The sequence below is a fragment of the Panicum virgatum genome, chromosome 7N, assembly GCF_016808335.1.
Source record: "Panicum virgatum strain AP13 chromosome 7N, P.virgatum_v5, whole genome shotgun sequence".
NCBI classification, from domain to species: Eukaryota; Viridiplantae; Streptophyta; class Magnoliopsida; order Poales; family Poaceae; genus Panicum; species Panicum virgatum.
In genome coordinates this window covers 31,812,399-31,836,392 of record NC_053151.1, presented here as the reverse complement: position 1 = coordinate 31,836,392, position 23,994 = coordinate 31,812,399, and the positions used below count along the sequence as shown (strand labels likewise).

Here is a 23,994-nt window from a genome sequence, read left to right as displayed (position 1 = left end):
GCGCTGTGGCAAAAACGACGGCGTGCCCTCCTCTGGCTCCGGCATACCCACCCAGACCCAGAGACACCTAGAGCCATCAGCGCCACGGTCCTAAAGAAATGGCCTTGGCAAAATTCGGCAGATCTGGAAGGTAGGCCGCGGCAGCCGATGGAACAATAGCACGTGGTGGCCTCGAGTTTATCATCAAGAAAGAAAGGTTGCGTGCAAAACGATGTGATCTGGGCCGGGGTTAAGAAAATTGCATCGCTCCGACTCCATTGCCGATACGGTAAGATTACAACTTAACTGTCATGAAACAATCTTTCCCAAACAAATGACTCGAGAAATCTAAAAGATAACTTGCTGACACAATCCTGCTAGCTCTTCTTCAGTTTCTTCGTCGACTGGGACGCTCCTTTCTAGCCCACAAGCCCAATTCACTTCTCTTTCTTGCCCACTCTAGTGTCGGTCCATTCTTCATTGGTTGCCTGGCATCAGATTGACACGTGCCCAAAAACGATATCAACATTGTGCTCCTCAACCGCCTCTCTGTTGCTTCAGACTTCAGTGGTCGGGCCGCGGCAGGCGACGTGGTCAACGGCCAAGCAGATGGCATGGCATCGTGGCGGGCAGCCACAACGGCAGGCGGCGGCGCACAGCGGCGTGGTTCGGTGCAGCGGCTGGCGGCGTGCGGCGAACGTAGACCGCGGCCACGATCCTGGAGTCGACTGCTTGCCGCGTGCGGGGTACTCAAAGGAAAACACGGCGCAGTGGCGAAGCCAGCCTGACAAGTGACCTAGGGCGGAACAATACCAGTGAAACAGTGCAACGCGCCACGGAAGGCGCGCGTGCAGGCTCGCTGGCCGCCGGTGCCCGGCGCTCCAGGCCTCCGGCCGTTCCGGCGCAGCAGCCAGGGCCGCCGCAACCCACGGCGCCGGCCGCCGGCCGGCTCCGCCCTCCGTCCACCGGCCGCCGCCCCACGCCCCCCCCCCCCCGGCTGCCTCCACCTCCGTCCACCAGTCGAGGCAGGCAGCAGGTGGCCAGGAGCGCGGCCGGCGGGAGGCGCCGCCGCCGAGGGCCGCCCGAGGCAGCCTGCAGCGGTGCACGAGACGGCCGGACGGTCGGACGGGGCGATGGGGCGACGGCCGGACGGCCGAGACGGCCGGATGGGGCGACAGCCGACGGGTGGCCGGGCGGCGGGCGCAAAGGCCAAATGACGAGGCGACGAGCTACGGCAGGCGCAGGCGGGCGGGGCTGGGGGTGTGGTCGCGTCGCGTGGCTAGCTTGCGCTGCTGGCCAAGCGGCCACCAAACCCCACGCAAACCCTAGGCTGCGCTGGGCTGAAGCCTGAAGCGTCCCGCAGCCCAATACTCGGCCCACGAGCCACCAAGTCTCGGCCCAGTACGCGGTTGCCTGTCTTCCTCTCAAATTTCAGCGTCGTCCTCGCTTCTGGCAAGCGCCGCCGCGATTTGCTCCCTTCCCGGCGGCATGGAGCGGCATGGAGAACTGAGGTCTGAGGATATCCTCTACTGCTCGACCAAGGGGACCTAGGGCGGCCGCCCGGGCTCGCCCTAGTGGTGGCTCCGCCCCTGACACGGCGTCCTGGAGGGAAAAAAAAAAGAAAACGTCGCCCAAATAAAGTGCTATGCGGGCGGGCGGGTACAGGAGGGTGAGTAAACATAGATGCGGTGACGAAAAAATTCATTTTGGGCGGAATCACAGACGCTGTCAAACATATGCCCTTTATGTGGGCCTTCAAGAAGTATTTTGTGAGGGAATGGGTGGATTAATTTTGATGAGAATTATATTCAATTGTTTCAAGTTTTATAGATAGATATATTGCACGATTGAAATGAGTATTTAGGCCTAGGGTTTCACGTTTTCTCCCAAAATGACCCCTGTTCAGTGAAATTTGTCATATATTAATTCACGCAATGAGATGCAAATCCGTGAAATTGAAGTACTCGTCAGCATTACTGGGATGGAGGTAGCAGCTAATTAGCTGCTAATAGGTAGCTAATTAATAGCTGATAATCATTAGCTAATTGCACGAATTAATTTTCTTGATTTTGAGGATCTCCACAGATTCATAGCCAGAATTGATCCATAGCCAAAATTGCATTTGCATTATCGGGATGGAGGTAGCAGCTAATTACTAGCAGCTAGGTAGCTAATTAATAGCTGACAATTATTAGCTAATTGCATGAGTTAATTTTCTTGATTTTGAGGATCTCCAGATTCATAGCCAGAATTGCATTATTTTTGCGACAGAGGTAGTACCTATTAGCACTAATGGATCCAAACACAGTACATAATAAATTGACAACGTCTCTCGGTCTTGACAAACAACCCAGCGTTTGTGACCCAACTCAGTACAATCAGAAATTAAGATGGCGACAACCAAGCAAGTGATGTGCTCCATGGTTCTCATACTGCTGGTTGTATCGTCAAGTAAACCATTTTTTATCTGTGTTTATATCCCATCCTTTTTTTATGATTGGTTCTTATATATGGCTTTTACCCTAAAAAATTTTTAGATAAAAAGAACCAATCATAAAAAAGGATGGGATATAAACACAGATTGTTATACCCCACCGAATAGTGCATCTAGGAGAACTATGATGACGGCGACTGTTATTACGTGAAATTCGTCAACATTAGGTGCATGTGTCACAAACCCGGCTGCAATTAAGTGTACAAAAAAAATATAGGAATAAATTTCAATGTAGGTCTGATAAAGATCTATCTATATGTACACTAGAAGTATATCTTCTACTGAGTGCTGGTGTTACTTGTTAAGAAAAACATAGATCTATTACTGTGTTTCTACTATCTATCTATTCTATCTTCTATCTATACTATAAAGATCGAAAACAATTTGAATTGGGCCCACCTTACCACTCACGTTGGACCTACTTGACAGGTCAACGGAAGGCGAAAGTCTTGTGAGGAAGAAAAAAACAAAGCTTTCAAAAATGTTCCCTGGGTTTTGGCGCTTCTTTTTTCACCATGAAAAAAATCTACCCGCCCACCGTACCCACCTCAAATTCCACCCGGGAAACACTCAACTCATAATTGGTAATCGCAAGCATGCCAAATCTTATGCATATCAAATTTGCTAATTCCAACCATAATTACTGTGGTTATCTTTTTGTATATATGCAATCTAGTTAGCACAACTAACAAAGAATGTTGGGGAGAGCTAGCTGGTCAAGAGAAAAGCTTTAGGAAGCTTAGGAATGCTAGGGAACCAGCAGCCCCCACAAGAGAGGGCCAAGGGGTATAAATATCTAACTTTCAAAAACTAGCCATTATAACTGTTAGAGAAAATTTACTCTTGGCAAAAAAGAGAAGGGGATAATTTACTGCAAAATCAATTCTACAGATACAAACTACATAAAAATTTCTATTTTTTTCTTATGTAGGACATCATGTTACAAGTCATTCCACAAATTTTGAATATAAAACCAATTTGTACGTGGAGAAATGGAAAAAAACTGATCTCAATAATGATAGATTGAACTAATCAAGCCTAATTTTATTTAGGGTGCTAAGATGAACATATCGATCGAGTAGATTGCTTTAGATGATAAAATCCACATTTTCCCTCATTTTTATCCTTGTATGTGTATGTTTGACCATATGGTTAACTAGGAATGATTGCAAGTCTTTTGAAATATTGTAGTCTCTTCAACAAAGACCATAATTTTCCCAATGGTGTCCTTTATGTAGCGATTGGAGCAGTTAAACAAGGAGGGTGATGGACGATGGATGGTCATTGGCTGCAGCTACATCAACAGACATCTGCAGTTCTACCAATTGGTGTTAAAAAAAATAAATTTCATAAGAAAATCAAAACTTGTATTAGGGGATTCTACATGGATGAACTAGAAACTCATTTTAGCTGATATGGCTATGATGGGGTTTCTATTCTTGGATATGTAAGACCAGATCTTGCATGTCATCACTAGTCTGATGGTTTTGGTGAAAAGTGAATCTTAATTGTGGATTTGTGGTATCTTTGGGTGCAAAATCCCGTGTATTTTTTCAGCGAACCAAGTGATCAAGTGTTGTGCAGTATAGCTAGGAAATGAAGCTTTTAAAAAAAATGGCGAGATGAAGGGACTCCCTGTTCCTGAGGAGTCGAGGCATTTTTATTTCGGTTGCTAAAACGACAGTACACAGAAACTAACTGATGCGCCACAGGTACTGAAACGAGGTCATGGAAATAGACAGTCAGAAACCAAACGGTGGCGGCGTGGCGCTGGACTCATACGGCCATGCATGGAAGTTGAAAGGTTCACTTCTACGAGCTCCCCATGGCGAAGTTGAAGTTGCTGCAGGTGGTGCGCAATCCCAAGAGCAGCCCGCTGATCCCGACCGTCCCCTTCTCCAGGTCGAACAGCACCAGGTTATCCTCCATCTGGTGGGTCCCGATGATGACCGCCGGCGAGTTGGTCACCGTCGCCCCGAACCCCATATTTTGGAACGCGAAGCACAGCGTCCGCTCGTCCACCTGCACCAGCGAGCTGGCGCCGGGCAGCGTCCATGTGCGGCCGCCGTCGAGCATCAGGTCGATGTTCGCCACGCCGGGGCCGACCCGGGTGGAGACGAACGCCGACGCCTCGTAGCACAGGTCGTAGGGCGGCATGGGCTTCCGGCGCGGGATGCCGCTGGTGGCCGCGTCGAACGCGTTGATCAGCGGGCTGAAGATGTCGGAGCGCAGCGTGGTGTACCGCGTGACGGTGCTGAGCACGACGCCGCCCGTGCCCTGGCGGCGGTCGAGGTCGAAGGCGCCGGCCGGCACGGGCACCTGCGCCTGGTTGACGGCGACGCCGTGGACGCGGATGTAGTAGGCGCCCTTGTTCTTGGGGTTCACGAGGAGCGGGACCACCTTCTCGCGGAGGCCCTCGGCGAGCTCCATGGGCGGGGCGGCCTGGAGCTCGAACGGGCCGCCGCCGAAGATGGCCACGCCGGGGAGGCACAGCGCGAACTGCTTCGCCACCTTGAGCCTGGACGCGACCTGGGACGGCAGCGACAGCGGCTGCCTCGACAGCCCCGCGACGCCGGCGGCGCCCGAGGGGAGCGACGCCAGGAGCCCGTCGGGCGCGCAGGACGCGTACGCGGGGAAGGACACCGGGAACAGCGGGTTCCTGCCGTCCGTGCCGTTGGCGGACAGGGGCGTTCTGGTGAGGTCGCCGCTGCCGCACTGGCCGCTGGCCGGGTTGTACGGGTACGCGGTGCAGGCGCAGCTGGGGTCGGGGGACCCCGGCTGGCCGGCGCCCGTAGACGCGCAGCTGGCCGGGTGGTTCCGGTTGGCGACGGTGCACACGCTGGACTTGCAGGGGACGGTGCGGTGCCCGGGCTGGCACGGGGACCAGACCAGCGGGCCGGCGAGGTCGAGGACCAGCGGCGCGCCGCCCTTGACGGGGATGGTGTAGAGCGAGGTGGAGCCGTCCTTGGAGATGGGGGTCACTATGGGCTTGGACGGCGGGCCGCCATCGCCGCCGGCGAGTGTCCCCGGGGGAGACAGCAGGAGCAGCGAGAACACGAGCAGCGGGAGCACGGGCGAGCTGCTTCCGTGCAGCGACATCCTGAAGACGACAGTGATGGTTCTGATCGACGCCGTCGAGCTCCTTTTATAGCATCAGCGCGCCGGCGACTGGCGGCGGGGATCGGAGCGGATGAAGTTAATTTGGTCAACCAGGCGCGCATCCTGTTGCGCCAGATTGCGCGCGCCATGGGTCGGCCAACTTGAGCTCGAACTTTGGAGCCAGCTGGTGGGTCGCATTGATCAAGGCCATGTGTGGTTTTCTCATGGGGGGGACCGGCCGGTATGGCGGTATGGATGCCGATGCTTCTCTGCGCGCTGGCAATGGCGGTACATGGGCATGATCGACTTGCCAATCTAGGGTGAGATTACGTGGCGGCCTCGAGTCAGGTAAGGGGGAGGCTGCATGGAGAACGATGTGATCTGTGGTTACAAAATTGCACCGGCGAGGCGGATGGCGTGCGCCGTGTACCCAAGCCGGCGGCAGCGGGCACAGTCGGGTCGTCCTTTCTTCGAGTTGATCGATGGAAGCTGGAGCGCCGAGCCACCGACGCTCCGAGATGCCAGTATTGGATGCGTAGCGAGCAGCGGAAGCCATCGCAAATGGAGATGTTAAAAGAACCCAGCTCAGAATTCTGATGAGGGGGGCATATGGAACACAGGATTCATAGACGATATGGAAAAGGCGGAACGAAATGGAGAGGAAATATCTCCATTTCTTTTCAATTTTGTTAGCTCAATCTGCGCTCAGGTTCATAAATCAAAATGTACAAACGCGTCTCCTGTATGTTCAATTTTGCTCCAGACTCTTTTGAGTCTTGAACACCAAAATTGCTGCCATTCAAATTGGTGCAGACAGCTCTTCACGCCTTTGACCACCCCATAACAAGTTCTCCTGTGACCCGTGGGCACCAAATCCCCGCCAATACTCCCTCCGTTCCAAATTATAAGTCACAAAGAGTCTCGGAGAGTCAGTTTTTTAAATTTGACTAAATTTATATAACAAAATAATAACATTTATGATACTAATTAAGTATCATTAGATTCTTTGTTAGCTATATTTTCATAGTATACCTATTTGATGTCATAAATTTTTGCGTTTCTATTTATAATTTTAGTCAAACTTTGAGATGGTTTGACTCTCCAAAATTCTTGGAATTACTTATAATTTGGAACGGAGGAAGTAGCTCCTTGCGCCTTTTCACCGTGAAATAGATACCTGCTATAGATGTGTTCGGTCAAAAATAAAGTAAATAAAAATAGTATAGAAGAAAGGCAGCACATTTACATGAGGCCCAGAGAACTCATGTGGTAAAAGTGAAAACAGTGAAACAAAGTGCGCATTTTCCATAACGATTTTGGCAAACATTAGACTCCTAAAAACCCAAATTATCAGTTATTGGTTTTGAGAAGATTTAGACTCACTTTTTGTTTTTCCTATCTTATGTTGTAGGCCTTTGAAATGTTCAGCTCATTGATTCTAACACCTAACTACATAATTGTTAGGGAAAATACTGTATGGTGTGGGCCACAAAATTCAATCGAAAATATACAATGAGCCGAACATTTCAAAATCCAAGGGCAGCAGCAACCTCCCTAGTTAGAACCAAACAAAACAAGTGCTAACTGGAAAAGAGCAAGCTGATGAGATCAAGTCAACAAAAGAAACAGCTACACCATCAAGCAGTCTTAGATTTAATGATAACTATAAAATATATTCAATATAAAAGTCAGCATGGATGCTCTATGTGCTAGGAAAATGTTTTAGCATTTTAATCTTATCACAAGTTAAGGCAGAACAGAGTCAGGTAACCTGCAAGAAAAGAAAGGCCATGGGAAAAAAGGATTAGCCTATGCCAACTTGCTTGGGACTACATGTGAAGAAGCCTCACCTGCTTCTGACATATCAAACCCTCTGTACACTAAATTCTTCACCACCGCAAATAGGAGGTCACTGGCTCACTGCTACATTTCAAGAACATCAACATCCGAGATGTCCACACTGGATATGCCTTCAGGGCATAGGAGATTCTGCACTGTGATCAACTTGCGCTGTGGAATCTGAGCAATCTTCAACCGGTCTTCATCACTCAATTCCCAATCGAAGATTTCAATGTTCTCCTTAAGCCTCTCTCTTTTCAAGCTCTTCACCACCATGCTTGCGCCTTGCTCGTAGATCCATCTCAGTGAAATCTGGAGGGAACTGGGAAATCAGTTGAGCTGCTAAAATCACAAGATGTTAGCAAAACTGCAAGCATGGGACAGGTTCCCCGTATTTAATTCAGATTTCTGTCACATTCCGTTCAGAACATATATCAGATTGTGCTGTTGTGATATATGTTCTGACCATATATCAGAAGTCTTCTATGCTTGACCAAATACATATTTTTCTTGAGCTTAAGCATATTAGGTGCTCTGCCAAACTGCACAAAACTTTTTAGCCAAGAACTACTACACAATCCTCATAAAATCATCAACAGTACTACAACTATTTCGTGCGTGCGAGGCTGGGCTCTTTTGAAGATCTAAAGTTTGGATGGGAAATCAAATAATCAATTGAATTGCAATAATACGATTAAGATGCATCGAGAGAATACAGTTCATACCTGAGCCACTGACTTCCCTCTAGCCTTTCCAATCTCTTCCAGAATGTCAGATTGTCGTACTGGATTCATTTTAGGTATTCTTTGGCCTCCCAGGGGAGAATAAGCAGCCACCTGAATACTCTTACCTTTGCAGAAATCAATTAGTTTTTTCTGCTGCCAAGTCGGATTCAATTCAACCTGCAGAGATTATCACGTGTATGACACCACTGAGATGATATGGTAGACTTGAGACCGTAATAGATAAAACCTTATAGAACAAGCATTCATCCACTTGGCTCAAAGTTCAGTATAGTGAGTTCAGAACTGGAGAAGTCAGGGATTTCATCCCCTTTATCTATATATAAATTTCTGACGTTTCCAGGGGTTGTAGAAAATACAATTGTTGAAAGCTAAATTGCCCTTGAAAATTAGGGTATTCCTGTGGAAAGTTTATAAGCATGGGATTCAATCAGCTGACCCGTTGTTGACGAAGAACTGACCAGTGCAAGATGTGTGGCTTGGCTGAAACAACTGATCAAACCATCAAATAATGTTAATGCCCCTTGGCAATGTTTGTGTAGAGTATTTGGAGACATATCTTCCAATGGCAACATGTCCCAGTTAGCTTAGCGATATGGCAAATGCTACTTGATCAAGTTCAAAATAATAGCTGAAACAGAACCTTATTTGATACTTGAATGTGTACCTTGGACCTTATGTTAGCTAGGAATGATTTAGTCTTTCAAAATATTGTAGTCTCTTCCACAGAGACTGTGATCTTCTGAATGGTGTCCTTTATGCAGCAATGAAAGCAGTTAAACAAGGAGGATGATCAACGATAAGTGGACAATGAGCCAGAAGGCTTGAAGGGTCGGCTTGTGAGGCTACGTCAAGAGACATCTGCAGCTCTCTACCAATTAATCTCAGATAACTGATGTGCTTAAAAAAGTCGAGAGTTATAATAGGAGATTCTTTCTGTTGTCAAAGTTTGGAGGGAGCCAAGAGTGAATGTTTTTCCACCTTCGTCACGGAAGTAGAAACTCATTAGCTGATGGCATCATGATGGGGTTTCTTAGTCTCCTCTGTACAAGGACCAAATAAGCTCTAGGTCAGGAGTTGGCTGATTATTTGCTCACTTTTTGTGCAGCTGGTAAACCACAGTGGATGACCTTTGCTTCCTATAAACCTGGGCCCAAATCCCTTGGTCTAAAAGAAGTAACATGTTTTGATATTCTATTACATGAGGTATATAGAAATAGATTGGTAGTCATAAATAAAAGAAAAGAATGCAAAAGTCTTGGCGAAAAAAGACTGATAGATAATAGCAGAAAGTCTAGAAGGTTATTGCCATCAGTGGTTATTCAGTTGATTAACACAAACCTGATTTATTGCTGGGGGTATTTTTGCAATGGCAAGCAGCTCCTGCAGTTTCTTTGTTGTGAAATTGCTGACACCAATCATTTTAGCAAGGCCAAGCCGATGGCATTCCTCCATAGCCTTCCATACACCACTCAGGTCCATCGGCACAATGTCCTCCCTTTTCATTGGGAAGTGGGGCTTACTAGGCTTTACAGCCATGGGCCAATGAATCAGGTACAAATCAACATATTCCATTTGAAGGTTCCTGCAGATGGAGGGGTAAGTATCTTGCCTACCACCATAGTATATTGTTTCAAGAGTTAGGGTAATGCCAGCTACTGCAGAATTGGTTAAATACAATAACCTACCTACTGCCAACTCAAACACAGCTTGTAAAGGCCCAATTTCTGTACTAGTTTATGTTGTGAGATTTATGAACATTTGAATTTGCATATTAGCTTTTGGTTTGGACTGTAAGTACATATTATTTTGATTTCAAACAGGATGTAACGGTTCAAAAATTTACAGAATATCCTTCAATCCAGTAATTTGATTGGATCTAAATCAGGGTTGATTTCAACTTCTATTAGTGAACTGTTTCCAGATTCTAAATTCAACAATATTTGGAGCTCTGATTTTAATGGTTAGCTCCAAGCCTGAAACACAGCTAACAACTAGATAGGCACCGCATATGAATTTGCAATGCCAATATCTCTTATTATAACCTAAGTGAGAAATTGGTTGAAAGAACCGAGTATTTGACCGAAAAGCTTACAATTGGATTCCAAATAAGTGGGAAGCAAAATCAAGCTCAAAAAACTTACTGCAAACTCTCCTTGAGGGACGGGAGCATGAGCTCAGGGTGGCACTGCGTGCACCACACCTTGCTCGTAACAAACAGCTCCTCCCTAGACACCACAATCCCACGCTGCACCGCCTCAGCCATGGCTTTGCCAACAACCCGCTCAGAGGCATAGAGTGCCGCAGTGTCGATGTGGCGGTAGCCTAGCTCCAGCGCAGTGAGAACAGCAGCCCTAACTTCTTCCTCCACGAATGGGTGTGACGCTGTTCCAAGCCCCACTGCTGGCATCGGTTGCCCGATAGGGCCCACCAAGAACTCTGGAATCTTGGAGAGGCTGGTGCTGCTCCTTCCTGCCGGTGATGCCATGCCCCGCTGTTTGTGTGGTCCTCTGTGCTTGTGTGGTGAGGCAGGGGTGGTATAGAAAGCATGCGCAGGACTAAAATTCAGGATATGCATACGGATCCTACATAAATTTTTCTTGTTCAAACCAAATTTATACATAAATAGAACAGAAGCAAAGGGAAAAACAACGAGGCACCGATGATGATATCCAAATGATGAATGATTCACTAATTACCAATGATAGCTCACAAGTTTGTGCTAGTCACGATATGCATGCCAAACTTTGCAAATTGAGTGATGTAACCATAACTTTCTGATAACTATAAAACTCGAAAATAGAATGAATTTTCTCTCTTCAAGTGTGTTTGACATTTTTATGTTCCATTACTAAGGAATCTAAATACCCCCTACCAAGTTAAATGTGAATAAACAATGTTTGGAGACTTGGAGTCTGTCGACACGAATAGGATGACGAGGCAATTCCTCCTATTGGGCAGGTCTTGTGCTTCAGTACTACCCTATTCTAAGAGATAAGAACAGACAAAAAAAAAAACAGGAGTGATATTCAATGCATATACTGGAATTAAATCGAATTCGCCTCGATTGTGCGTCTAGCGCAGCTGCAATTATGCATCGGACTTATCAGTTGGTGGGTCATTGGAAATGTGGAATGTGTACCTGCTCCGCTCAGTCCTCCCCTCGACCCGCGGTGCTGCGGCAGCTGCTTGATGGTGCCGCACTGCCAGGAACCTGCCGCCGCTGCTTTCCGGTGCCCTGTGCCCGCCTTCACAGTCCCAGCTGCGCCAAGGTGTCTCGCCGGCCGCCACTGTTACTCGCTTGCTAGGGTTGCCCTTGCTCACGGCTCACCTGCTGCGTTCAGACTAGAGAGAGAGAAGCTGAAAGGGTTGAAGCGGTTTGCTGGCCCAGTACCCGTAAGGCCCATCACTCTGCTGCATCCAGTTGTGCTTTCAGTCTGTCAGCCTCAGCCCAGCCCAGGTAATTGACTAGCAAATTGTCCCAAGTAGGCTGTAGAATTACTGTACACTCAGACTACGTGAATGCACAATATTTTTGCACTGTTGTGGCTCTAGGGAGTAGAAATTCTGTCTATATCTGTTGACATGGTTGTCATGAGTACTTGGAATTTTTCATGTTTTTGCGATTAATTCATCATGTAGTGGTGATCATGATCCTGGAATAACCTCCTGGTAATTAATTCATCCTGGCATGGATCAGATACCTCAACCTGACCATCATAGATGATTGGCGACCATGGTATGCCAGTTGGTTGCCAGCACTCAGGAGCACGATTTACCAACATTCAAACTGTCACATGAAATAAATTTCTACACCGTGCCTGGTCGAATGGAGCGCGACGAAGCCGATCGATCGTGGCGAGACCCACCACCCCCGAGTCCAGCGCCGAAACCCCTGCGCCCTGCCGGGCATTCGAGCGGACGGCCGGCGTGCGCCTCCGCAAGAACCATGGCGCCCCGGCCACGTCGCGTCCATGCCCCCACCGCCGGCCCCAATCCAAGCCCCCTTTATAAAAACCGCTCCCTCTCACGGCCTCCGCTCTGTCCTCTCTCTGATCCGCCCCCCCCCCCCCCCCCCCCCCCCCCCCCCCGTCCCGGATAAACTCGGTCGGGAGAAATGGCGCTGTCCACGGCGAAGACGAGCAACGGCGAGTCCCTGCACTGCTCCACCTTCGCGTCGCGCTACGTGCGCACCGCGCTCCCGAGGTAAGCAACGCGGCGGCGCGAACGCGACGGCGCGCGCGCCGCCGCTTATTAGCTTACGGCCGGAGTCGATCGCCGCCGTACCTGGTTTTCCGCCGCGTAGTATCCCGGGGAGACTGACCCGATCCGCCGGCCGGCCCCGCGTGCCGTTCTTCCTCGCCGCGGCCGGCGGCGTGCGCGCGCGCGCGCAGGTTCAAGATCCCGGAGCAGTCGATCCCCAAGGAGGCGGCGTACCAGATCATCAACGACGAGCTGATGCTGGACGGGAACCCGCGGCTGAACCTGGCGTCCTTCGTCACCACGTGGATGGAACCCGAGTGCGACAAGCTCATCCAGGCCTCCATCAACAAGAACTACGTCGACATGGACGAGTACCCCGTCACCACCGAGCTCCAGGTATCGTGTCGATCTCTCTGCCGGTCTGCTTGCTGCTGGGGCCCGTCCGGGCGGACATCTCTGATCGCGACTTGGCACGTACGGGGAACAGAACCGGTGCGTCAACATGATCGCGCACCTCTTCAACGCCCCGATCGGCGACGACGAGACGGCGGTCGGGGTGGGCACCGTCGGCTCCTCGGAGGCCATCATGCTGGCCGGGCTGGCGTTCAAGAGGAAGTGGCAGAACAAGATGAAGGAGGCGGGCAAGCCCTACGACAAGCCCAACATCGTCACCGGAGCAAACGTTCAGGTGCACACCACCATGCTCTTCGATCTCCAGTGTTGCAGAAGCAGGAAGAACATGATCACTTCATCAGCCATGAGCAGAACGAGGCAGCGAATGCTGATTGATTCTTCTCGCACTGGCATGCAATGCAGGTGTGCTGGGAGAAATTCGCCAGGTACTTCGAGGTGGAGCTCAAGGAGGTGAAGCTCCGGGAAGGGTACTACGTGATGGACCCCGAGAAGGCCGCGGAGATGGTCGACGAGAACACCATCTGCGTCGCCGCCATCCTCGGCTCGACGCTCAACGGCGAGTTCGAGGACGTCAAGATGCTCAACGACCTGCTCACGGCCAAGAACGCCGAGACAGGGTGCGCGCCGCCGCCGATCTCGGGCGTGTAAAGCGACGCGACGCAGATTTCCGTCGTGACCTCGGTCTCGGTTTGGTCTCTGGCAGGTGGGACACGCCGATCCACGTGGACGCGGCCAGCGGCGGCTTCATCGCGCCGTTCATCTACCCGGAGCTGGAGTGGGACTTCCGGCTGCCGCTGGTGAAGAGCATCAACGTCAGCGGCCACAAGTACGGCCTCGTCTACGCCGGCGTCGGCTGGGTCATCTGGAGGAGCAAGGAGGACCTCCCCGACGAGCTCATCTTCCACATCAACTACCTCGGCGCCGACCAGCCCACCTTCACGCTCAACTTCTCCAAAGGTACGGTTCCCTGCAAGGCTCTGCCTTCTCTCTGTTGAACATTCTGCTTGATCGATCAGTTTCAGACTTTCAGTGAGCATGCAACACCCAGTTCATTTGTCTGCTCTCTTTGGACAGGTTCCAGCCAGATTATCGCCCAGTATTACCAGCTCATCCGTCTGGGATTCGAGGTAATAATGGTTGCAATCTACATCCGCGACCAGGCGACACGCAGAAAACGTGTGTTGCTTGTATCTGCAAGCAAACAAACACACAATCCATGCATTTTTCAGTTTCAGTTGGCTGTCGAGTCTATTGGCAGTTACATACTGTCCGGTCCGGTACTTCTTCATGCCATCCGAATGTTCTTCCTCAATTCATCACCAGCAATCACTTGATGTCATTGAAAAAGAATAATAAAGAGGCAATAATCGTAGCTTATGCAAACATGCAGATTAAAAAGTTTCATTAAGCTTGCTGAGATCCATGTTTTGTAAGATCAGGACACTCTCTACATATGGACTAGTAGACTAGTAGTAACGTTTTATGATCTGCAACAAACTGATGATCTGCTTTGGTCTCGCTAATGCAATGCAATGGCGTGGCAGGGTTACAAGGACGTGATGCAGAACTGCCGCGACAACGCGACGGTGCTCCGGGAGGGCATCCAGAGCATGGGCTACTTCGACGTGGTGTCCAAGGACTCGGGCGTGCCGCTGGTGGCCTTTTCCCTCCGGGACACCTCCAGGTACACGGTGTTCGAGGTGGCCGAGAGCCTCCGCCGCTTCGGCTGGATCGTGCCGGCCTACACCATGCCCGCCGACGCCGAGCACGTCGCCGTGATGCGCGTGGTCATCCGCGAGGACTTCAGCCGCGGCCTCGCCGAGCGGCTCATCGCCGACCTCGGCAAGACGATGGCGGACATGGACGCGCACGCCGGCAAGGCGCACAAGAAGTCGGCGCACGAGATCGAGAAGGAGGTCACCACCTTCTGGCGGAGGCTCGTCGCCAACAAGAAGAAGAGCAGCATGGTGTGCTGATGCGTCCGCCGGTCGTCGCCGGCAACAATAACGAACGTTCTTGAGTCTTGACCCCTAGCTGCTCTTCCTTCTTCTCCTCCGATTTTTCTCTCCTTTTTTTTTCTGTCTGCGCGTTTGAAATTCGAGGTTTGATTTGGTTGGGTTGGATTTGTCAGAAGCCAACTGACGAGACAACTTGTTAAGCCGAAGGGATGTAGGCATATGTACACATGTCGAGTTGAAGTGCAAATAATGGACAAGGATTTAGTACTCCCAGAAAACTGTTGACATTCAAAATTGGCAAATACCGAGTTTGCTGGATAATCGGGGCGAACCGGTCGGACCGGTCCTATAAACCGGTCCTATAAACCGGTCAGACCGGTCTGGATAACATTATCAAAATACCAATTAGACTGCATCATTGTGTAGATCTCGTCGAGACGATCGAAATGCATATATAGATCGTCCTATTTGGAGTCCGGATGAGGGAGTTATGCTTCCTGGAAGACTTGCACCCCGGTCAGACCGGTCCAGGGCAGTCAGACCGGTCCGAAACAGGCAATCCGAGTTAGGAGTTGTATTTTGACACGGGATTTGTTAGGGTTTCGACTCCTAATGGGTACAGACCTCCCCACCTTATGTATATGAAACCTTATGTATATGAAGGACCACGGCCGATTGAAATAATCACAATCGAATCAATATATTTATCCTTTATTTTTTATCTCCAAACCCTATCTTTTCCAACCCCTTGCTGTTTTTCGCTCGTCTCTACGGCGTTCGAGGGCGTTCTAGGTGGCCTGCCGACTCCAGGACAACCCTAAATCTGCGAGCTCCGACGAGGTCCCTCACGAGCTCATGGTTTTAGGTTTTCGCGGCGTCTCTGCCTCAAGCGGTCTGACCGGTCTGAAGAACCGGTTTGACCGGTCTGCGCAGAACCTCGCTGGTGAGGATCGTTTGCGATCTGCGCGTGCTAGCGCTTTCGTGTGTTGAGCAGATTTGCGTCAACAAAAACCAAAAATGATTTAGTGCAATAATGGGCCGTCGAAATCAGAATCTTCGTAGAAGGCCGTGGGCCGCACAAGGAAGGGAACGAAGCCCAATGGATCTCACGATCGCGCTCGCGAGCCGCAAATCAACAAGGGCAAACGTGTAAATTTCAAAGACGCTAGGGTTTGCAGAAGCCCCGCCGCCGGCCGCTCTATATATAAGCGACACCTGACAGCCAGGGCCATCGTCCCCCGCCCGCCCGCCGCCGCCGCCGCCGCCGTTCTTCTTCTCCGCCTGCTTCGATTTTCGTTGCCTGGTTCTCTCTGTGTTCGTTTTCTGTTCTGCGATGTTTTCTTTGGTGATTTGGTTCGACGTTGGACGATGATGATCTGCTCATTTATACCATCAAACTCTGAACAATCATACGCCATGTTGATGTTGATTGCACAAAGCTTACTCGAGTCTGATGCGCAACCTTTCTCCCCCTTTTTTTTTCACCCCTCGAGTCTTCGATCTTGATTCCATAGTTTGCTGCACTTATGGATTTCCGAATTCGATTCGAGGCAACAAATTAGAGTCTCTGATGCGCTTCTTTCAATAGCGTTTTCAGCGCTGTACGTTGCCGAGACTGATCGAGCTTAAGATTCTGGCACTCGCCATCCCCTTGTATGGCCTGTGCATTCAACTTGTCCGTACAGTTCTTCGATCGCTAGATTGATTTTCCCTTTTTATTCGAATAAATGTCTATCTTTTTCTGCATACACTACGATTAACATTTTCCTAAATGATGGCTGAACGAAAATCTAAATGATTTTTAGTGAATTACCATACGTGGAGGCAACAAATCAGTCTCTGATGCGTCTCTGTCAGTAGCGTCTTCAGCGCTGTACGTTGCCGAGATCGACAGGGCTAAGATTCTGGCACTTGTCATCCTCTTGTATGGCCAGTGCATTCAACTTTCCCGTACAGTTTATAGAGATTGCTCCTTTCAATCTTATGGTGATATCGTCTTGCCAATAAGCAAAGGCCTACTCGAGATAAGAAAAGATAAGCAAAGGCCTACGCTGAATAAATCAGCCTCGGAATTTGGGGGGAGGGAGAACTGAGAACAAAAGAAAATATTTGAGCTCTTACTAAGTCATGTGCGTGAATTTTGACCATCTTCTTCAATGATCCTTTTTATCTTAGCGAACAAACTTAAATTTTGACAATAGGTTCATATGACGCGATCAATTTTGTCAGTGCAGTACCATTTGACGATTGCACAACATGACCAAGATACACGAAACTAAAAAGTTCTGTTTAATGTTGACACTTAATAACTGTTCTTAACAACTCTATAATCAATCGGCTATTTTTTTATTACTCCCATTCAACAATATCAATTCCTCCCACCACATGTCAAAATCAAAGTTCCTCTTATTTGTTCCCTAAATCAATGCGGAGAATTGTAGAAAAAAAAATCATCATATGTGCTCCTGCTTTGAGCTCGTACCATATCACGTGCTAAGCTAATATTGACTACTTAGCCGTAGTGAGAACTGAGAACTCGAAGGAACTGATTTGAGCTCTTAACAAATCATGTGCCAAATGAATTTTGACCGTCTATTTAAATGTCACTTTCAACCTGCAGACAATACTAAGAGCCCGTTTAGTTACCAAAAATTTTCACCCAAAAATTTTTGCCTCACTTTTAAACACATATATGGAGTATTAAATATAGTTAAAAAATAAAACTAATTGCACAGTTTAAATGTACACGACAAGACGAATCTTTTGAATCTGATTAGTGCATGATTAGCATAAGTGCTACAGTAACCCACATGTGCTGATGATGCGGTCAAAAGTCTCAAAAGATTCATATCGCGGTTTCCAAGCAAGTTCTGAAATTAGTTTTTTAATTAGTGCCCAAAAAATCTCTTCCGACATTTAGTCAAACATTTGATGTGACCTTTTGTACCAAAAATTTTCACCACTAAACACCCCTAAACTTTTGACGATCTGCTAATCTGACGCCATCCATCTTGTCAAAGCAAAGGATGTGTAGGTTTTTTTAAATTATGGAAAAGATTCCGGTTTTGATCATTCACATAGCCAAAAGAGTTAAGAGTTTTTAGACACAACTTCAAACGAGGAATTTCACAAATACAAGAAAGAAAGCTATAAACCAAGATAGAAAACCAGAAGACTAAGATTCAATCTTCTTCGTTCCCGCTACAACCTTGCAATGTATTTACACAGCATCAATCCGTCACATCTCTCGTCTGCTTATAAACTTAACGTCCAGATTATCTGTTGCCCGCTGAATGTTTCGTATAAATGTCCACCTAGGGCCTAGGTGCGAGGAGCTATTGACATCACCTTCAAAGAGGTAGTGGCATAAAGAAATGTCACCAATGTCGACACTGTCATGCTGGACAAGAGCTTCCTCAAACCGTTTCCTGCATCAAAATGGTCTTGCAAAGCGCATGGACAAGGCCTTCAAGAAGGAAAGCTGCGCAAAAAATGTCGCCATTGCCGTCAAGGAGGAGCACTCTATATTAAAGGCAATAGCTTTTGGCCCCCGCGTCGTCTCCCTGGGGGCGACTCGGGCGGCGCCCCAGACCCACCGCCGCCACCACCCTCTAGGCCTCCACTCCACCTCGCCGTCGCCGAAGCAGGGCACCGGAAGTCCGTGTGCCTGCTAGGAAGGCGGCGGCGGAGCTTCTCCCTTCTTCCGGGGTGCGCTCGCCCCTAGATTTCGGCGCACCGGCGCCGGATTTGTAGGGCGGCGGTGGTGACCCGGGGTGGCGGATCCGGCGTCCTGGGGACCGGATCTGGCGCCCCCAGGGCCGGATCTACGCGGCGGCGCGGGTGCTGGGGTGCGCGCGGAGGTGCACGGCGACGAGCACGGCGAGGGCGGCCGCCTCCTGCCGTTGACGACGCGGTGGGCCTCGGCGCCGAGGAGGTGGCGCGGCGGTGGCGGCGTGGTGCTGTGCGCGTCGTGGGCTCGACGCGGACGCAGGCTGCTCCTGCGCGGCGGAGGAAGAGAAGGGGGGCTGCCCGACGAGAAGAGACTTGGCGCCGGCCTCCGCCGGGGGTGCACGGCTCTCCTGGCCGTCCTTGGCGCGGTTGCGCGCGGGCGGCGCGTCGCCGCAGCGTGCGGATGCGCTTGGGGCTGCAGGAGGCTGAAAGACCCTTGTTTGGTTTTGGTAATTGAGTGACAACTTAGGTGGACTAATAAGTGTTTATGTTGAGATACACAGGAGATTAGTCCACACAAAGACACTAGTATGAGCAACATGTGCCATGGAGGAGAAATGACTAAGGGTTGATGCTATGCTCATATAGTGTGATCGAGGAGCTCATTGCATATGAGACATGACATGGAGTTATGTGACCAAAGTGGAGAAGATCAAGACAAGACTTGGCTTGATGGACCGGTTGCAATGGAGAAGGGCAAGTCAAGGCTTTGAAGCGAGGGACCGCGAGGCGGTGAATCTTGGGCAAGATTTCGCGTCGATGGACCGAGGCAACGGTGAAGAGCAAGTAAGGTCAAGATCGATGGACCAAAGAGCTCATTTGATGATATGGAGTGGATCATATCATTAAAAAAAGATCAAGCCAAGTGTTGACTCATGATGATGATCAAAAGGCTTGATGGAGTTTGGTGCTTGTGTGCCATCAATATTTGGGAAGATGAAATGGAATGCGCAAGGCAAAGGTATGACTTGTAGGGCATTTCATTTCACCGGTCAAAGGTTGTGTAGATAAGTGCATGACCGGATTTAGGATAGATGGCCGTACTATCAAGAGGGGCAAACTTGTTTGCATATTGGTCATCTAGTGCCACTTGAGCGATCTAACATTGCGATGTTGCTAGTATCGAGTGGCATGGTGAGATCAAATGAAAATCCTTTGAAAATGTTTGTGAAATGTTAACACACATGCACATGGTGTTGTTCACGTGGTGTTGTTGGCACATTTGCAAAGGAGAAAGAGTTGAAGTTGATGTTTATCAACTTGGGGAAGCAAGAAAGGCTTTTCGATGTTCTTCGGAGATTAGGTTGGCTCTTGGAGTGAAATACTATTTTGATCCATTGTGTTTTGGATCAAATATTTAGTTGGGTTGTGTAGACCTCTGAATAAGCTTTCCATAGAGTCCAAGATCACCAAATTTGGACATAGGAGCTAAGAGTTATGGCCGTTTTACTGTGATACATTTATGCTGGAAATAGACCTACGGACAGTCCGCTCCTCGGGGGCGGACGGTCCGCCGCTATCTCGGATGAGCTCAAACAGAACCGTTTTTGGCTCTGTTGGTGGTCCAAAATGAACTGCGGACCATCCGGTCCATGGGGGCGGACGGTCCGCCTTTAAAAGCTGAAATGGGCGCAGAAACTTGGTAGTTCTGTCTTGGGTGTCCAAATTGTACTGCGGACGGTACGGCCCTTGGGGGCGGACGGTCCGCCTCCTACTGAAAATTTCTAGGACAGAAACACTGCGGTTTCTGTGTGTGCTCACTTTTTGAACGGCGGACGGTCTGCCCCTGGGGAGCAGACAGTCCGCTGGTCACTTCCAGATTTAGTCAGAGACGTTTGCAAATCGGTTGGTTCTAAGTTTTGAACCACGGACGGTCCGCCACAGGGGTGCGGACAGTTCGCCCGGGGCTCTAACGGTCGACTCTGACACATAATCATTGCAGTTCTAGCCGTTGGTTTTGAATGGCGGACGGTCCGGTCTCTGTGAGGTGGACAGTCCGCGAAAACTCTGTTTTCACGGGGATTTGTGTGTAACGGCTAGTTTGGGGCCTCCCTCTATAAATAGAGGGTGTGGCCGGCCATTTGAGGTTGCTGAGCACCTTGGGGACTTCGTGTCCATGTGTGAGAGTGCTTGAGAGCCCTCTACTCACTCTAACTTGACAGTAATCATCCGATCGAGTGAGAGAGCGATTATAGTGCGATTGCTTTGAGAGATTGCATCGAGTGGCACTAGGTGATCGTGTTGCAAGCCGTTGTGCTTGTTACTCTTGGAGGTTGCCACCTCCTAGATGGCTTGGTGGCAAGAGGCTTCGTTGAAGCCCGCAAGAAGATTGTGCGGTGCTCCGGAGAAGAGATTGTGAGGGGTATTGTGCTCACCCCGCGGGAGCCGCGAAGAGCAACTCTAGTTGAGCGAGACGTGAAGAGCAACAAGTGGTTCGGCCAGATCATGTGCCAGAGCTCGGTGTGAGCACTCCACGTGGGAGAGTGTGACTTGAGAATCACCACTAGCAAGATGATCGGTGGCAACCTTGGAGCTTGTCTCAACGGGGATTAGCTTGGTGGCAACCAAGTGAACCTCGGGATAAAAATCACCGTGTCAATTTTGTCTACTCTTCTCGGTGGTTTGCATTCTCCAAATCACAAGTCTTGTATTTATATTCATCTATATCTTGTGCTTGTGTAGTTGCTCTCTAGTGTAACTAGTTAGCTTGTGTAGCTTAATTAGTTGCTCTTGTTTAGATTGTGTAGCTAAGCAAGTTGAGCTCTTGGATTTGGATTGTGTATCCTTGTCTGTGACATCCCGAAAAATCAACCAAATTAAAACACGCGCTAAAAATATATTTTTTCAAAACTTTTCGTCGTTGAGCTCAAAACTTCATAAAACCCTGAACCCTAATTCCGGGAATCTTTTCTTGGTCCCGGACACCCGATTCCATTAGTCGATTCCACCTTTTCTTTTTCAACCGTACCCCGCTCTCTTTCTCTCCTCGCCGTCGTCCCATCCCGTGCACGTGCGACCGCCGACCGCGATTATCGCAGGCCGCATGCACCGCTGCCTCCCCTGGCCCGCGCACCCGGCCGCGCACGCCTTCCCTGGCCCATGCACCTGGCCGCGCACGCCTCCCTTGGCCCGCGCACCCCGCCATCGCCGCCGGCGCGCACTCACTCCCCCTCTCCCTCTTCCCTTTTTCTTTTCCCCATTTTACTTCCCTTTCTCCCTTTTCTATTTTTTCTTTCTCTCTTTTTCTCTCACACTTCCCTTTTCCTCTTTCCTTTTCTTTTTCTCCATTTTCCATTTTCTTTTCTTTTCTTTTTCCTCTCTCCTTCCTTCTCTCTCTTCCTTCTTCCCTCTGTCGTGCACGCACCGGCCCGACCCCCCTCGCCTCCCGCACGCGCGCTCGCCCTCGCCCCGGCCGCCCACGGCGCCCTGCTCCGCCCGGCCGCGCTCTCCACCCCTGCACGCGCGCCCCGCTCGGCCTACCCACGCGCACGCACGCACTGCGCTCGGCCTGACCGCGCCGCGACGCCGCTCGGCCGCGCACCGCCCGACCCCACGGGCCTGCGGCCACTCGCACGCCACCGCTGTTGCCCGCGCCGCTCGCTGCTCCCGGCCCCGCGCGCCACCGCTGCTGCCCGCACCGCTCGCCGCGCAAGCCACTGCTGCTGCGCGCGTGCTCCCCGCTCCGTTCGCGCGCACACGGCCACACGCTGCTCCCCCTGCCCAATCCCCGCATGCGCGTGCACGCCGCGACGCCCGCTGCGCCGCTTGCCGCACACCGCACCCCGCCAAGCCCCTCGCCGCCACCCTCTTGCCCTCGAGCACGCGCACGGCCGAGCCGTGACGCGCGCGCACCCGCACGCCGCGCCGCCCCTGCCCTGCTGGTGCTCCCATGTGCGGCACCCCGCCCCTCGCGCCGCCGCAGAGCCACCGCCTCGCCGCTCGCGCCAAGCACAGCGACCGGCCCCCCCACGTGCCACAGTGCGCGGCGCACCACTCGCCGCTGCCCAAGGGGTCACGTCACCCCTGTGCCGCCGCGAATCGGGTTGTCGCGGCTCCAATCGCCATTAATGGCGCCCGCGCCGCTCGCCGGCTGTCGCCACCGGCGCACCCCGCCCTCCCCGCCTCACTTGCCCTATAAAGGGACCCTCGCGTCGCCCTCGAGCTTCACATCCCAAGCCACCACCGCCCGCCGCCTCCCTAGTTCCCTAGCACCGCCAACAGGGCCGCCACGGGCCGCCCCCGCTGTTCATCGCGGAGCCGCCCCCTCGCTCCCTCTCAGCCCGAGCCAAGGTGGGGAGTCAACCCCCCACGCCACCCTCCTCCTTTCCCCCTTCTCCCTGGCCGCCACTGAGCACCGCAGCGGCGCCACCACGGCCGCCCCCCGCCCCCGTGGTCAGGCCACCTCGGGCCGCCTCTGGCCGAGCTTCTGCCGGGGATCGGGCCCCTGCACCTCCCTGCCCCTTTTCTCTCTCATCCCGACCGTCCCCGAGGCCCGGGCCACCGGCCAGGCCGTCGCCGGCGAGCCGCCTCCCCCTCCCCTGTTTCCCAGCGAGGGGAAAGGGGGAAGAAAGAAAGTTTTGCCTTTAGGCCCCCGCCCTCCTCTCTATTTCTTTAAGAGTCCTTCCACCTTTCTAACTATTTTGCAAAAGAAACCCCCTCTCTTACTATATTTCAAAACAGACCCTCCCACCTTTTGAAAACATTTAAAAATAAGCCCCTGCCCTTTCTAGTATGCCCAGACATTTCTGTAAATTACAATCTAGTCCTCCCCTTTACAAAACTAATTACAAACAAATCCCTAGACCCTTACTTAACCCCTAAAACCTTATACAACCTATCATTTCATGCACCAAACGACCTCGGATCGATCTAAAACTTTACCACGCCACTCATGACATAATTTTGTCCATGCCATTAGGAAACCGCTAGAAAATATTACTCCGAACTCCATATCTTAATTATTTCTGATTCGAGCTCAACGATAAAACTTTTATTTCTTTTTCTTGATTGTGTGTTTGTTTGTATGCGACGTAGATCATGGTGTGAATGAAGGAGAGCCCGTTGATGAGCAGTACTATGAGCAAACGAACGAGGATCAGTTCTGCGATCCCGAGCCCGAAGGACAGCACCTTGATCAGGACTTCTCCGAAGGCTTCGAAGACGACAAGTTCAATCCCATCCTTTGATGCATGCTTTTGTCCTAGTTTTTATAAACACAACCTATTGGCCTGTTTTACAAAATTGCATATGTTTTGCTTGCTGAAAACACGGTTGGATAGCCACCCCTTGATTTGTTATGATCATTTCTTGACCACCTAGATTAATGTCTGAATGTGTTGTTTGGACGTTAATCACTGCTAGAACGCTACGCTTAGGACCTTGAATTCAATGCAACTTGTTTTATAAAGAAAAGGTGTGTGTGTGGGAAGGGATAAAAATGTGAGATTTCGAAAGATGTGTCTAGGCGAGATGGGTGGCATTTCTGTGTGATTTGCCGATTGGTGTGCTTGTGCCTGTGTGGCAGAGCAAGGAAGGG

At 50.6% G+C, this 23,994-nt stretch overlaps 3 protein-coding genes across 9 annotated transcripts; 1 reads left to right on the top strand and 2 right to left on the bottom strand.

The window, feature by feature from the left end:
* Positions 1-4,088: 4,088 nt before the first annotated feature.
* On the bottom strand, positions 4,089-5,576 carry LOC120682245 (chitinase CLP-like). Its single transcript, XM_039964066.1, has one exon. It carries the CDS (start codon positions 5,570-5,572, stop codon positions 4,286-4,288), a length of 1,287 nt encoding a protein of 428 aa, XP_039820000.1. The 5' UTR covers positions 5,573-5,576; the 3' UTR covers positions 4,089-4,285.
* A 631-nt stretch (positions 5,577-6,207) lies between these two features.
* LOC120682246 (deoxymugineic acid synthase 1-D-like) lies at positions 6,208-11,506 on the bottom strand. Of its 7 annotated transcripts, none has more exons than XM_039964071.1 (6): positions 11,297-11,506; positions 10,299-10,739; positions 9,496-9,739; positions 8,137-8,313; positions 7,423-7,723; positions 6,210-6,749 (listed from the first exon to the last, which is right to left on the bottom strand). In XM_039964071.1, exons 2-5 carry the CDS (start codon positions 10,730-10,732, stop codon positions 7,496-7,498), a joined length of 1,083 nt encoding a protein of 360 aa, XP_039820005.1. In that variant the 5' UTR covers positions 10,733-10,739; positions 11,297-11,506; the 3' UTR covers positions 6,210-6,749; positions 7,423-7,495. The 7 variants fall into 7 exon arrangements, with proteins under 7 accessions (XP_039820003.1, XP_039820005.1, XP_039820006.1 ...); XM_039964072.1 differs by having other exon boundaries at positions 10,299-10,664; XM_039964069.1 differs by having other exon boundaries at positions 6,208-6,752; positions 10,299-11,506.
* A 1,029-nt stretch (positions 11,507-12,535) lies between these two features.
* LOC120682613 (glutamate decarboxylase-like) lies at positions 12,536-15,001 on the top strand. Its single transcript, XM_039964586.1, has 6 exons — positions 12,536-12,753; positions 12,845-13,045; positions 13,174-13,388; positions 13,475-13,728; positions 13,846-13,898; positions 14,316-15,001. The coding sequence occupies exons 1-6, from the start codon at positions 12,613-12,615 to the stop codon at positions 14,745-14,747; spliced, it is 1,296 nt and encodes a 431-aa protein (XP_039820520.1). The 5' UTR covers positions 12,536-12,612; the 3' UTR covers positions 14,748-15,001.
* Positions 15,002-23,994: the final 8,993 nt, after the last annotated feature.